This window comes from Rhinolophus sinicus, linkage group LG07, assembly GCF_036562045.2.
Source record: "Rhinolophus sinicus isolate RSC01 linkage group LG07, ASM3656204v1, whole genome shotgun sequence".
NCBI classification, from domain to species: domain Eukaryota; kingdom Metazoa; phylum Chordata; class Mammalia; order Chiroptera; family Rhinolophidae; genus Rhinolophus; species Rhinolophus sinicus.
The window spans coordinates 35,649,183-35,663,537 of record NC_133757.1 but is presented as its reverse complement, the minus strand read 5'-3'; the positions used below and the strand labels follow the sequence as shown (position 1 = coordinate 35,663,537).

At 32.0% G+C, this 14,355-nt stretch overlaps 1 protein-coding gene across 1 annotated transcript in view; it reads left to right on the top strand.

Moving 5' to 3' along the window:
• Window positions 1–11,405, top strand: part of PCDH15 (protocadherin related 15) — a 1,312,736-nt gene extending 1,301,331 nt beyond the window's left edge. Inside the window, exons 38-40 of the mRNA XM_074339439.1 lie at window positions 2,494–2,564; window positions 3,515–3,617; window positions 7,002–11,405. Of these exons, the coding sequence (XP_074195540.1) occupies window positions 2,494–2,564; window positions 3,515–3,617; window positions 7,002–7,553 (726 nt within the window). The 3' untranslated portion in view covers window positions 7,554–11,405. The remainder of the gene's footprint in view (window positions 1–2,493; window positions 2,565–3,514; window positions 3,618–7,001) is intronic.
• The last annotated feature ends 2,950 nt before the right edge of the window (window positions 11,406–14,355 follow it).

The following is a 14,355-nucleotide window of genomic DNA, read 5'->3' as shown; positions in this document are numbered from 1 at the left end:
CCTAACCACTTCTTTATTTTTAAGATAAATATTTTAATGATGTATGCACAAACACACACACACACACACACACACACACACACACATTGAATTTCAGCTTTATTGAGGTATAATTGACAAAGAAAACTAAGATATTTTGTGTGTAAATTATGGTGATGTGCTACATCTGTACATCGTGCAGAGTCCCCTCATCTAGTTAATTAACACGTCTATCACCTCACAAATTTACCTTTTATTATGTGTGAGAATATTTTAGTTCTATTCTCTTAGCTAATCTCAATTATACAATACAATGTTATCAAATATTTACATTAGAACCCCAAATCTTATTTATCTTGCAGCAAGTTTTTAACCTTTTACCAACCTCTCCACACCCCCAGCCATTAATAATTACTTTTCTACTCTCTGTTTCTTGACTTTTTATTTAAATATTTGTTTAGATTCCGCATATAAGTGATACCATGAAACATCTGTCTCTGTCTGACTTATTTCACTTAGCATAATGCCTTCCATGTTACATCCATGTAGTCATATATGGCAGTATTTCCTTTTTTCTAAATGTAGGCATTGATTGTGTAGTGGCAGTATTATAGCCAATGAGGTTTATCTGAGGTTAATTGCTGATTGAAAGCTTTTCACCTGTCTTCTAACACATATTGAAGTTTCTATAAATTGAATAATGTTTCATTTGTACCTGACTTCTTTTGCTCATCATTTCTTGTTTGGGAGATTCATTTCTGTTGTTGTGTGATGTTGTAATGTGTTTACATTATGGACTTTTGCATTGGTTCCAGTTTTGGGCTGTTATGAATACTGTATCATGGTACATAATTGTACATGTTTATGTTGGGTTTATAAACTGAACTATATTGGATTTCTGTGAAATGGGATATGCATATATTTGATGTTGGTATTATTGCCAAACATTTCCCAAAGGGTTTTACTAATTTATAATCTTTCCGGAAGTGTATGAGAGTTATAGTGCTAGTGTCACTGCCAGAACATGGTATCAATGATCTTTTTCTTTCTTTATAATCTTAGCTATTCTGAAGGGTCAACTGAAGTAGTTTTAACATCAAAAGTGGATTCCGTTACAGTTGATTTACAAAAACTTTGTAAATTGCAAAATCATGGGATAGTACATTAGTAGAGTAGAGGGACTGCAAACTTAAATGACGTAATGCAAGTGAATGGAAAAATTTAGATGTAAAAAAATTAAAATGAGCAGATGGGAGATCCTATTGCAACTATGGATATAGGTGTAAAACAGTGAAGTTGAGTGCATAGTAGTAAGCAGGAGAGAACATGATTGCTGTAAGCAATCTAACTAAATTCATGACGTGAAAATATGAGCCCAGTGTTGCCATATTTTTATTTTTCAAGAGAAATCAAATCCAGATTTTTTTATAGTATTTTTTGATTAGAATGTTGGCATCAAAATCAATTTTTTTAAAAAAATGATCTTTGCCAAACAAAGCACAATTTAGGGTCATACAAGCCATGAATTTTCATGCTCTCCTAATGATATATTTGTGCTCTCAGAGAACATTTTTTTCCTGACTGTATATTATACTTGGATCAGCAGAATTAATTCTCATAAATAATACATGATTTTAGAAATAAGTACCAACCCATTTTCCTGTTGATATCTATGATTTTTCTTCCTTTTTTCTTCATTGAAAAATTGATTTAATTAACAATTCAGTTCGACCTATATAAATATTAAAATAGAATTAAACAAGGAAATGTAATGACATTGAATTTAATAATTACTTAAAACTAGCTTCATATGTATATCTCAGGGGAAAAAAAACACACACATCTTTTTATAAGAGTAGAGTTTGACAAAAATCAGTGTTGTCTATAATTTAGAACTGGAAAACTTGAAAGGGCTCTGCTCTGACAAATTCCCTTTTTTTAAAAAAAACAGAATTAAATCCAGAATTATCCGTATATTTTAACATGTAAACATTCTTCGGAAATAGCTCACATTAATGGAATTTTATTAATGTATAAATGCTTATTATCAGATCTTTCTTAGGAATAAATTTTGATGAATGGAAGTGCTCTGGGGACTAGAAAACTGTTAGAAGGAAGATGAAACAATGCTGAAGATAATGCTATAATTTTCCTCAAGGCTAAAACCTGTTAATAGTATACGTTAAAATAGAATGAAATATTCACCGCCTATTGATAGTTTTAAAACTTAGCTAAGAACAAGCAATATGCTCAAATGCAATCTTTAACAGATTTACCACTATAAAAAAATTTACCTTTTTTACCCCTTCAATTCTAATAACACAGCCTTATTTTGTTTAAAATAGTTACAGCCAGAAAATAACTATTTGAATATGTATAACTAACAGTTGTAATTGAAATTATTTTGGCAGCAGTATTTTGAGAGTCATCGAATTCTAGGTCTGGAAATCTGACTGTGATCTGAAATGTGATAAGAATTTGTTTTCAAATGCAATTTCTCTTTTTAAACAATAGGAGTTATCCATGGAGTCTGGAAATGACCCTGGCCAGGAATATGGACAAGATTATTACAGTTATGAGCATGGGTACATCTTCAGATTTTTTTATCCAGTATCTTAATATTGTATAAATAATGAGGAATTAGTAAATGATTATTATTACTAGCATTTGTTTTATAAATGTCATTTCATCAGTTTCAGCTTTGAAAATGAATAACGTATCTAGTTTTAATTTCAGTAGAGTTTTAACCATTTTTCCATATTGAGTTCTGTTTTGATGTTCTGTATTGATATTGACTACAACTCTAAGACTGCAGTAAAAATTATTCAAAATTATTCAAATGGGAAATAAAAGTCAAACATATTTGCTCAATTCCTTAATTCACCTTTATTGTTCATATGAGATGTTTAACCTTTTATCTAACCAGTCAGCCTCAAGATTTTATCCAAGAGAAACTGAGAAGAAAACATACTTTAGAATTTAGTAATAAGCATTTCAAAATTCACTTCTATACACAAAAGATAACTGCTTTCAATAAATGAAGCAGAGAAATGTATAGACCAGTACATACCATGTTTAAAGTAGGTCTTGACTATAAACATAGAGATTTTATGTTCTCAATAAGCTATTATACTTTTAGAACGAACCTATTTTGTGTCCTAGAATCTTCAATCAATTAAGCAATAATATGCCTTTCTTTTCATTCTAGTCTTCCCAAAACATAAATCTGAAATAACTTGACTCTCTTTATTGTTATTTCAGGGTACCATTATGGCAAAAATCATTGGTCATCAGGTTATAGTACTTACCTTGTGGTTTTATAAATAGTTTATAACAGCCTAATAGATGCTATATAAATATCTGTTGATTGAATGATGAAGAAAAAGAAGAACACAGAGAGCAGTCATGGTAGAGTCTACACTGACCATATGCAAAAATAAATAAATAAATAAATAAATAAATAAATAAATAAATAAATAAATAAATAAATAAATGTATGTATGTATATATTTAAAGTTGTAAGTTTCTATTACAGGTATGAAATGCCTCAATATGGAAGTCGCCGTCGCTTGTTACCACCTGCTGAAGAATATGGTGAGGTGGTTGCTGAAGCTGAGGAGGGAATTGAGGAGGAAGAGGTAATTCCTATAATTTTCTTATATAAGGTTAATATTCCAAGAATAAATTTTAACCCTATTGGAGTAGCACACTAAACAATATTGTAAAAATCAGAAATCCTATATACTTAATCCATGTTTTCCATAGAAATTTAATAACGCGGACCATTTTATTGCCCTGTGTATAGAAGGAAATTAATTTTTATGTAAGTTTATGTCCTTCTATAAAATGTTTAAACACCTGGAATAAATTCATAATACAGTTATATTTTCAAAATTCCCAATGTTTATCTTTTCCCATAAAGATAACATTATAATAATATATATAGAAAGTATTTTGCAAAACAATGTTTAGTTTTGTTTTTAAATTGTCTATCATACTGAAAGTCATAAAAAGTATAGTCTCCATAACTGAAAAGTTATCAGAGGAAAATAAAATATTACCACCAATATGTTTAATGAAATATAATTTATGTTTAAATTAGCATGAGTCATTTATATCAAATTCTTAATTTTGCTTGAAATAGTTCTTGGAACATTTATCAAAAAAAAAAAATCCCACACACAAAAAAATAAATGTCGCTATAGTTTTACCCAGTTCAAAATTAAGAAAATAGTCAAATTTCACAGGCTATTCAGATAAACTATCATAATTACCTCATTATTTAAAATTTTGTTAAAAGAAATACATAAAAAAATATTTAAAGTCTAGGGATGGGACAGGGAAGCAATAACAATTTTTTTTCCTCCCTTGACATAAGATGGAAAATAAATTTTGAATAGGAAAAAAAATAGAGAAAGCATTAGAATTTGGTATTGTACAGTACAAGCCAAAATAAAATAATTTACTTTTTCTTGGTTATCTTCTGTCGATATAAAGTTGGGGTAAACAATAGAGAATTGCATGATTGTTTCTGCAACCAGTTATATAACTTGAATGAAGCTATTACCTCACAGATTCATTCCTGCTTAACTTGTGTGGGACAAGGTCACAACATAACCATCCCCCAGCTGACACTTCAATTGCATTTTCATGATTTTCAGGAAAAGGCAAAGAAAGTTAGAGAGCCTAGTGAGGAGCAAGAAGTAGTTGTCATTATTGAAAAGCCACCAGCAGCTGAACCTACATACACAACATGGAAGAGGGCCAGGATATTCCCAATGATTTTTAAGAAAGTTAGAAGACTAGCTGATAGAAGAGGCATCATTGACCTTGAGGGTGAAGAGTGGCAGAGACGCCTTGAGGCAGAAGATAAAGACTATTTGAAACTAACTCTGGAACCAGAGGAAGCTTCAGAAAGCACTGTGGAATCAGAGGAGGAGTCCTCAAGTGACTACACTGAGTACACTGAAACCGAATCTGAGTTCAGTGAGTCTGAGACGACAGAAGAGTCTGAGTCAGAGACACCTTCTGAGGAGGTGGAAAGTTCTACCCCAGAATCAGAATCAGAATCCACAGAATCAGAAGGAGAAAAGGCAAGGAAAAACATTTTTCTTGCAAGAAGAAGGCCCGTTGTTGAAGAGGAAGTCCAACCTAAGAAAAAGGAACCACGCGAAGAACCAGAAGAACTGAAGGGGGAAGAAGAGCACCCAGAAGGAGAGGAGAGTGAGCTGGCCCCGATGGAAGAATCAACAGACCTTGAAGCTCAAGAAATCACTGAGGAGGGCAGCGTAGAATCAGCTTCTGTGGAAAGAGGTGTGGAAAGTGAGGAAGAATCAGAATCAACCAGTACTAGTGAAAGTCAGTCTGGAGGTCCATGGGGCTTTCAGGTGCCAGAACAAGACACAAGCAGGGATGCAAACCAAACGAAGCCTCCAGGAGCAGACTCTGAAGGTTACAACACAGCACTTTAAAAGAGATGACAGTAGGTGGGAGTTTTGCAGTGATGAATGCTCTTGTGTGCAGTGCCTTCTGTGTGTTCTCTAAAATGACCCTTGAAGGGGAGGAAATTGATCATGATTTTGATCTAATTTGAGATTAGAGATATGCCAGAAAAGTGAATATATATGCTATCCAAATAGATGTATAGGTTAGAGTGTATTAGGGTGAAACTGTCTCATCTTTCCTAATTACTAAATCAGAAGACATGCAATCGGTTAATCAATATTTAATATCATCTAGTGGGATTTCTGTTAATGCTGTGTGGCATTATGAATTACAAGGATGCCCTGCCTATTGGAATGGATTGTATGAATACTTACAGTTGTTTTTATATCACCTTTAAAAAAAATAACTCCTTAGGACAGACTGCAACAAATGAGGTCTCTAAAAGTCAACTTTTGCATATATGTACATTTCAACTGGCAAAGGTATTATCAGAAAGATCATGAACATGTTCAATTAAGTTTGTAGCTGGCATTTTCAAATATTAGAGGTTAAATAAAATAAATTAAAAGATGAAATTGACTACCATTTCATTTCCATTGTGGTTATGAGTTACAGTGAATTTAGAAAATAAAAATAAATTGTAAAATTTATACAGGTTTTTTCTGGGTAAGTAAACATAATAATAATATATATATATATATATATATATATATATATATATATATATATGTTTGAAAATAAAAAAAAAAAAACATGGCTTACTTAGTGCATTGTGTTGGTAATTCACATACCTGAAAATGTAATAATATTTTGAGAGTAACCTCATATTATTTAATCTTTGCTCCCTACCATTTCTAATGTGGATTGGTTAAAGAAAAATAAATTTGTAAAAATGTCCATTGTATTCCAGTTGTTTGCAAAAGGAAAGTTTACAGTAATTAGTGTTCAGTATTGGGTGATACTAAATAAATTATGCTGGGTGGGAAGATATTTTCTTTTAAGTTAACATGTATTTTAATGAAATTACCCAGAAAACCAGGATACTTCAAGGGAATAAATGCATTAAATTATGCAAAACATATGGTTAACAATGAAGAATTAATTAGGAATTAGAATAATGTGGGTTTAAAAATTACTTTAAAACATTGGGAATAGAGGTATAACACTAGTATGAACAGAATATACTATCGCTGTGCATTCTTTTCCAATTCAACTTTCCGGAATCGTATAGCAACTGTCAAACAATGGATCAGATCCTTATTTAAATATAAATAATATATATATTTCTTTTTTTTTTCATGTAGAGCAGCAATTTGATGTAAAAGAATAAATGTACTTTCTGAAATAAATGTCTTCTTCCTAACTCAGCAACACTTTCTTCAGAAGTTAAGCTCTAAAACAAATGAAGCCTTATTGCAAAAGAAACTCATGTTAATAATCTGTTTCCTTCTCCCTCTTTTGAATTATTTACCTTTGATGGCTTTCTAGCAAAAGTTTTTAATCTCACAGGCATTATAATCTTTGCCCTCTTAATTCCTCTGATAATCAATTTTTTTATTTTTTTTTAACTTTGACAGTGGGCAAGAAAAAGAATGATCAAATTAGTTGTTGATCGTGAATATGAAACTAGCTCAACTGGAGAAGACAGTGCTCCTGAATGTCAGAGAAACCGTCTTCACAATCCTAATATCCACGGTAATGTTAATGGCAATATATACATTGCACAGAATGGTTCTGTGGTGAGAACCCACCGCGCCTGCCTCACTGATAACGTAAAAGTTACATCCCCTGTCCGACTGGGAAGGCACTTTAAGAAACTAGACAAGTTGGCAGTGACACATGAGGAGAATGTCCCTCTGAACACATTATCGAAGGGGCCATTTTCTACTGAGGAAATGAACACAAGACCAACTCTGGTAACGTTTGCCCCTTGCCCATTGGGGAGTGACAGTATGTCAGTGAAGCCACTGGGGAACAGGCTGAAAAGCACAGTTGAACAGGAGTCTATGGTTGACTGTAAGAGCATCAAGGAACCTTTGGAATTCCATAGTGACCACACGCAGTCAGATGAGGAAGAGCTCTGGATGGGCCCCTGGAACAACCTCCATATACCAATGACAAAACTGTGACCAATTTTTTTTTTAAGTTATTTTGATTTTTACTTAAGTTTTTAATAAACTGTGCTTTTTATTGTCACTGAGAAAACAATGTAAGGGATTTATGTCATGCACACAAGCTAAAACTTTGAACAATATGCTTTAAAGTTTAGAAACAGACAGATTTGCACTCACATTTGTTATCAATTAATTGTTCTTCCCAGAAAATCTTTCAGGACAGAGTCTCAATTCACCAAATACCATATGTAAACATTTAGCGGTTTTGTTAGCTCTTAATTTTTTTTTCCATTTTAATAAACAGAAATAATTTACTAAGTACTCACTTATATTTTGTTGATTTTAACATGGTTTTTTCTTCATCTCTAGCTTCACAGAACTTTTCTGGTACATGTAATTTTACTTTTCATTAAAGAATGGGAAAATTATATTAGAAGATTTTAGAGGTAATGGGTTTATACGATTACTGTTTATATTGTCATGATTTTTAAGAAATAATTACAAAGTGATAGTAAATGTGGGAATCTTCTGAATCATGAGCCTATTTAGAATCATGAGCCTATTTTCCTTTTTGTCCAACATAAAATGTTTCTTTTTTTTTAAGTTCTTACATAAGTATATGTTGACCTTTTAAGGAACACTAGAAGTCATATATTTTATACATATCATTTACAGTTTTACATGGTGTCCCACCCACCATGCATACACACACTCTACACTCTATCCATGTCAAACAAGCATGCTAGGTAATTTAGTTTAGCTATTTGAAGTTAAAGCATTATCTGGAGCATTGGAGAAAGCTCACCCTCAGCAAAATGTTACTGAGATAGGAAAGGGTCAAATAGGCAATAATGCACCCAGAATCACAATTTTGATGAGCAAGATATAATAAGACCAGAGAAGTCTCACATTAATGTCACTGGACATGAATATTTTATAAGCTAGGTATAAAGAAATCTGGCAGGATCAAGAATTTATGTAATATGTGAAATACCTATAAAGACTATAAATCCATAGCTTCAAATGTATTATAGTAGATCACTTCCCCCAGCTCCAGTTTATTTATTGAATATTTGAATATATATAGTGTTTATGTGCATAAAGAATAGAACCTGAAAATGTTTGCTGGGTATTTTTTATCAAATAATGCATCTTGCATTTTTCCACCATTGAGCAAAGCACAGTATTTCTCCATTAACAGAAATGAAAACTATGTATCCTTTAAAAAAAAAAATCTCCAAAATTTGCCTTGTTTGTTGCAAACTATACTCTCCAGATGTGAAAAAGGATGAAACAATTTAAGAGAATTCAGAATTCTATTGAATATAACTTAGTACGATATAGTTACAACTCACCTAAAAATTTGCACAGTGTTGACCAAGTTTATATTTCAATAACATTCCCTCATGCATGCTTATTATATGGTTGAAAGATTCAGTAGTGCACTATTACTTATTTCACTGTCACACTTCATATTTTAAGAATAGTTTGTTGCAATGCTATCTCATTATTTTTAAAGGGAATGAATTGTATGTAACATAAACTTACCAACTTACCAGTAGTATATTTTCACTGCAGATTTCAAAAAGTATTTGAGATCAAATACAGTAACATCTCATTTATCTGACCTTATTGAAAATTAATTCATTCTGTATAAACCTTGCTAGAAAAAACTATCAGCATTAATCGGGAGCTTGTTAGAAATATAGAATCTTGCCCACATTCTCAGGTCTACTAAACAAGAATCCACGCTCTCACAAGATCCCAAGGTAGTTTATGTGCATATTAAATTTGGATAATAATTATTTATACCATTGAACTCCAGGGTCTGCTCCTTGAAGCACCAAAGGAATTGTTTCTAGGATAAAATATTTTGGATAGATGTTAGATTAAGCATTTTATATTTTCCTAATTGCTGAATCAGAAATCACTAAATATAATTAAATATTTTTCTGATGTTCCAGAGTTATCTCAACTAGTATCCCATGATATTCTGTTGCTTACAGCTTTATGTATTTTTTTTCTCTTTTCTCCAATTTCACATCAGTTAAATGTGATATTTAATGAATTCCGTCATTGTGCCTCTCTCTAAAATTCATCTTCCAGTTTACTTCTAATCTCTTGGTGAGAAAGTTTCTATCTTTGTTTGTTTTTCTTGTTGTTATGAAAAAGCATTAAACCTGAGTTAGGAATCAGGTATGTGAATTCAAAAATCAAAGCTTTGTGATTCTGAGGAGCTTTTGGGGGTCACTATTAGGATCTGAAGACTACTAGAAATTGGAATTAGGCAGAAGACTAATGCCCTGATATATGAGATGTCACAGTATTTTAAAGTTCAATTTTTACAAATAAATATGCAAAATATTATGAATCACTCAGCAGACGTAGTTCAGCAATTTCAAGTTGATCATTTCAGTAAAAATAATCATAAAGTTAATCTGTCCCTAAATTAATGGAGATAGTGTAAAGATAAGTAGTAGTGATACAAATGGACCAAATGAAGTATTTGGTCAGTGTATTTTGAGGTAAAGTATACATGGCAGAAAAAACATTACCAGCTAACTACATAAATCTGGATCAGTTGAATCGTTATTTTGATAAGACTTTCACTATTCTATAAAACTCTGACTCAGGATTAAAATTGAGGAACCCAGGGGAATTATCCAAGTTTAAACTTAAGAATACTTCATATAATGATCTTTCTATGTAAATGTTTATAAAGAAATCAGTGGTTATTTTTCCTACATAGGAATAGCAGTCTTTTGTTCTTAATCACAGCCATCTTTCAATCAGAAGAAACAGCAGATCTTGGCTGATTAAGATAAGAATGGGCTATATGACTGTATGGCTATAATATTGTTAAACCTGTTGTTTTCAAGAGAAGGTCGCATGGACATGAGGGGTAAGGGGAAAAAGAATGAAAAAATAGTCAAGATGACATATGGAAAATTTGTGACTCAATGACCGTCAAATCACAGGCTATAATTTCTCTGTCTAGACTTCTCTTTTTCATTAATTACAGACTCTGAGAGTTGTCATAGAATCGTAACTGTAGACTGGCCAAAAGCATCTTTTTAAATCTATGGGGGGAAAAGTATGCCTTGAATTTTATATGTGATATCCCGTTCGTGTTATTAGACCGCATTTTTAACAAGGATGTTAAAACATGTTATTTATCCAGTTGTTCTTCCAAATGGTATAGGATAGCGACTATTAACATATTGTTCATTACATTTGGGTATCACGGAGGCAGAAAAAAATGAATATTGTTTCTTGAGGGTAGACATTTTCTTTCTTTTAGTTTATGAGCCTTGTTTTTTCTCTTGTTCTGCTTCACTTTCTGCACTTTATACCATAAGTGGGGGTTATATACCACTTCAGTTAATTAATTACACAGGCAGAAAGTGCTAATAATCTCTTCTCAGGGCAGATGCCCATTGGTGCCTGCAATAACACAGCGATAAGGCTGAGAGATAAGGTCAAAATAATATTGAGGACTTCTATTTTAATGGATAGTTCTTCCCTCTTCTCAAATGATAACATGGATTCCTTTGTTCTATTGTTTCCTCTCACGTTTTTTGCATTTGTTCACCTTTATAATAACCTTTATTTTTTAGATTGATTTTTGTACTGCAATCTACTTTAAATTTATGGTAAGTTAAGCACATAAATGCAAGACTTGAACATTGTCTGTAGTTTGGAAAATTATCAACACACTCACTGCTTTTCCAATTTCTTTATCCAAACACCTGTTTTTCCTTAACAAATATTGTGTTAATGTATGAAGAATATGAATTATAAAATTTAAGTTAAAATGCATTGTTACTCACTACAATTGTTTCAAAATAAATTTCAATTTAAAGAAAATGATTTTTCATTCTGTCAGGGGGAATAAAAATCAGTAACTATTTTTTCCATTTATATGGTAAGTATTTCGATTTGATAATAAAAGAAGAGCTTTCTCTGCAAACTCTTATATTTGAACAATGTGAAGAAAAGGAGTGTATTTTAAAATTACCTTTCCTTTTTATGCATTTCTGTCATGTACAACCAAGTTTTAAGAAAAGTGAACAATGTGTTTCCTAACATACTGCACATCCATTTATTTTAAAAAATATTGTAATCATGTAAATACTAGGGGTTCATATGTAATATGTCACTTATACCATAGAAATACTAAATGATATCATACATATATCAAGATGAATAGTCAATATGAAGTTGCATTATGCCTTTTAATATGATTGAGTCTGTTTCCAGATTCATAATTTATGTGCTCATATCTATCTATTTATTTATCTATCGATCGATCTATCTGTCATCTATCATCTATTGATCCCTCCATTTGTCCATTTATCTAGCTATATGAAATATGTTTATATTTCCCTGGCTGCATGCAGCTTAACTTAACTTTATAATTCAGTTGATGATAAAATAATTTTAATTGTCTTTTATCTCAAACAATCAGGATTGGGAAGAATACTTTTTCTAAAACAACCAATTTGAATACAGAGAGAATTCTCAGCCCTTTGCTCTTCTGTTCTTCATATCGTAAACAGAATTTTATTTATCCCTGTCTTTCCGTGTCTACATGCGTCCTTGCATAAACAAGAGAAAAATATTGCATAACCGTGTTTCCCCAAAAATAAGACCTAGCCAGATGGTCAGCTCTAATGTGTCTTTTGGAGCAAAAATTAATATAAGATCCAGTCTTATTTTACTATAATATAATACCGGGTCTTATATCAATTTTTGCTCTAAAAGATGCATTAGAGCTGATTGTCCAGCTAGGTCTTATTTTCAGGGAAACACAGTATTTGACATACCTATAATGCTTTATGTAGAGAATAAAACATTAGAAAGTTTTGCATTTTTCTTCACAAATATAATCACATTCTAATATTTTACTGGTTAAATGCCACTGTAAATTTTATTGACTTATTCCACATGGTAGATATTCTGTTATTAGAAAATTCATTGCCCCCTTCCCATGGTTCTGAAAAAGATACGTTTTTTAAAGAGATAAGAGAAACCTATAGAATTTGTCCCCTCTGATTTGGGCTTCTATGTATTTTTTTAAAAATATCATTGTTAACATCATGCAATGTGTTAATGCCTGAGTGGTAGCACGACTCATCAGTGGTTTGTTTCACAGGTATGAATTTGAGAGAATTCTGAGAAACTCTTATAAAACATGTCCCATTTTAATCTAAATACCTACCCCAAATACAGCTTTCATGAAAGGTAATTAATTACTAAATTAACGATGTTTCTTTTGAATTTATTGTTAAAGAGTGTGGGTTTTTATCAAAATCTAGCCCAAAATTAGTTTGGAATGCTTAAGTTTTCTCCTTAACATCAACAATATTATTTACATAAATAAGCATAGTGACAAAAGTTGATTTGGCAGTGTCAATATCTGTGGCTCTATGTCCTTATGCCCTTTACTATCTACTCCCCAGCAGGTTTCTTTACCTTTGCCATTTCCTATAAAGGGTATTGAATTATCTAACCCTATAAAAATATTTGTCATAGTACAATGAAAAGAAAAAGTGAAATTTTACCCAACTTGAATACAGTTAGCTAGATAAGTAGGTAGATGATACATAGGTGGGTAGATAGATAGAAGATAATTCAATTTCTGTAGCTACAAAATTAATTTTGATCTACGAGTCCTACCTCGGGCCATTTTAAGTAAAAACAGAAATAGGCATGATATCATCTTAAAATAGGCAAGCCTTCAAAGTGCAACTGTTCTTTACAGAACCTGCTGCTGTTATTAGGCATCTCCAGTCTGTTACTTATTTATATCCCATTTCAGAACAAAAAGGCCTGTGGTGACTTACAAAGATGCATAGACTACAAGTGGTGAAATAAGGTTGAAAGAATGAAACCAAGGGAACTAGAGATAAGGGAAGAGTAAATATAGTGCTTAGATTAGCACCCAGATTTATGTGCCCCTTGGTTCTATACATTAGTTATTTAGGCCACAGATTTAGCTCTAATCTATCCCAGCTGTCAGATCAAAAAGGAAAGTAGAATTACTTATAAGATTTAGAGTGCACATAAAGTTAAAAAACAGTTATTGAAGAGAAGTCAGCTATATTTGTTACTAAGACTTGAGATATTTTTTTTCCTAAGGGTCTTTATAAAAAAAAATACACTATATGATATATTGGCTCAGTTGTAGTCACTTAAATTTTATTTCTTTGCTTCTCAATTTTCTCTTGCATAGCTCACAAATATCAGCCTTTCCTCTAGGTGATCTCCAAGTGTTTAAGTCACGGACTCTGCCACCCTGTTATCAATGTTTCCTGCAATGACTGCTAAAAGGGTAGATTGCCATAATATTTTCTACTTTCACTAACATCCTTCCTTGCCAACAGTTATATTAATCCCACTTTAATTAAGTCATTAATCAAAGGCTGTGTTGTAAAGGTCTGCAATTTTCACAGTTCTATAGCTGTGCTGTTTGCTGATGATGGCATATGTAAATGCAGACCTATTTCTTTATTTCTTCAGAATCTAGATTTTTCCCCATTGAAGCTCAAGCATGAATTTAGGAATCCTTTTTTAAACTGATGCAACCGGTCTTAAAAGGTCTCTCCAAGAAGAGAGACCAAGAGAATACAGAAGGATGCCAGTCAAGCAAAGAGATCATTTTGTGCCAAGTCCAGAAATGTAAGAGAATTAAATTATGTATTCCAAAAATGGCCAGTAATTCCATTTTACATTTTAGTAAAATGCAGTGGAGTGGGATGGGGTCAGGAAATGGAAAGGTAAGTCTAAATGTCAGGCTAGAGCTACCATTAAAGAC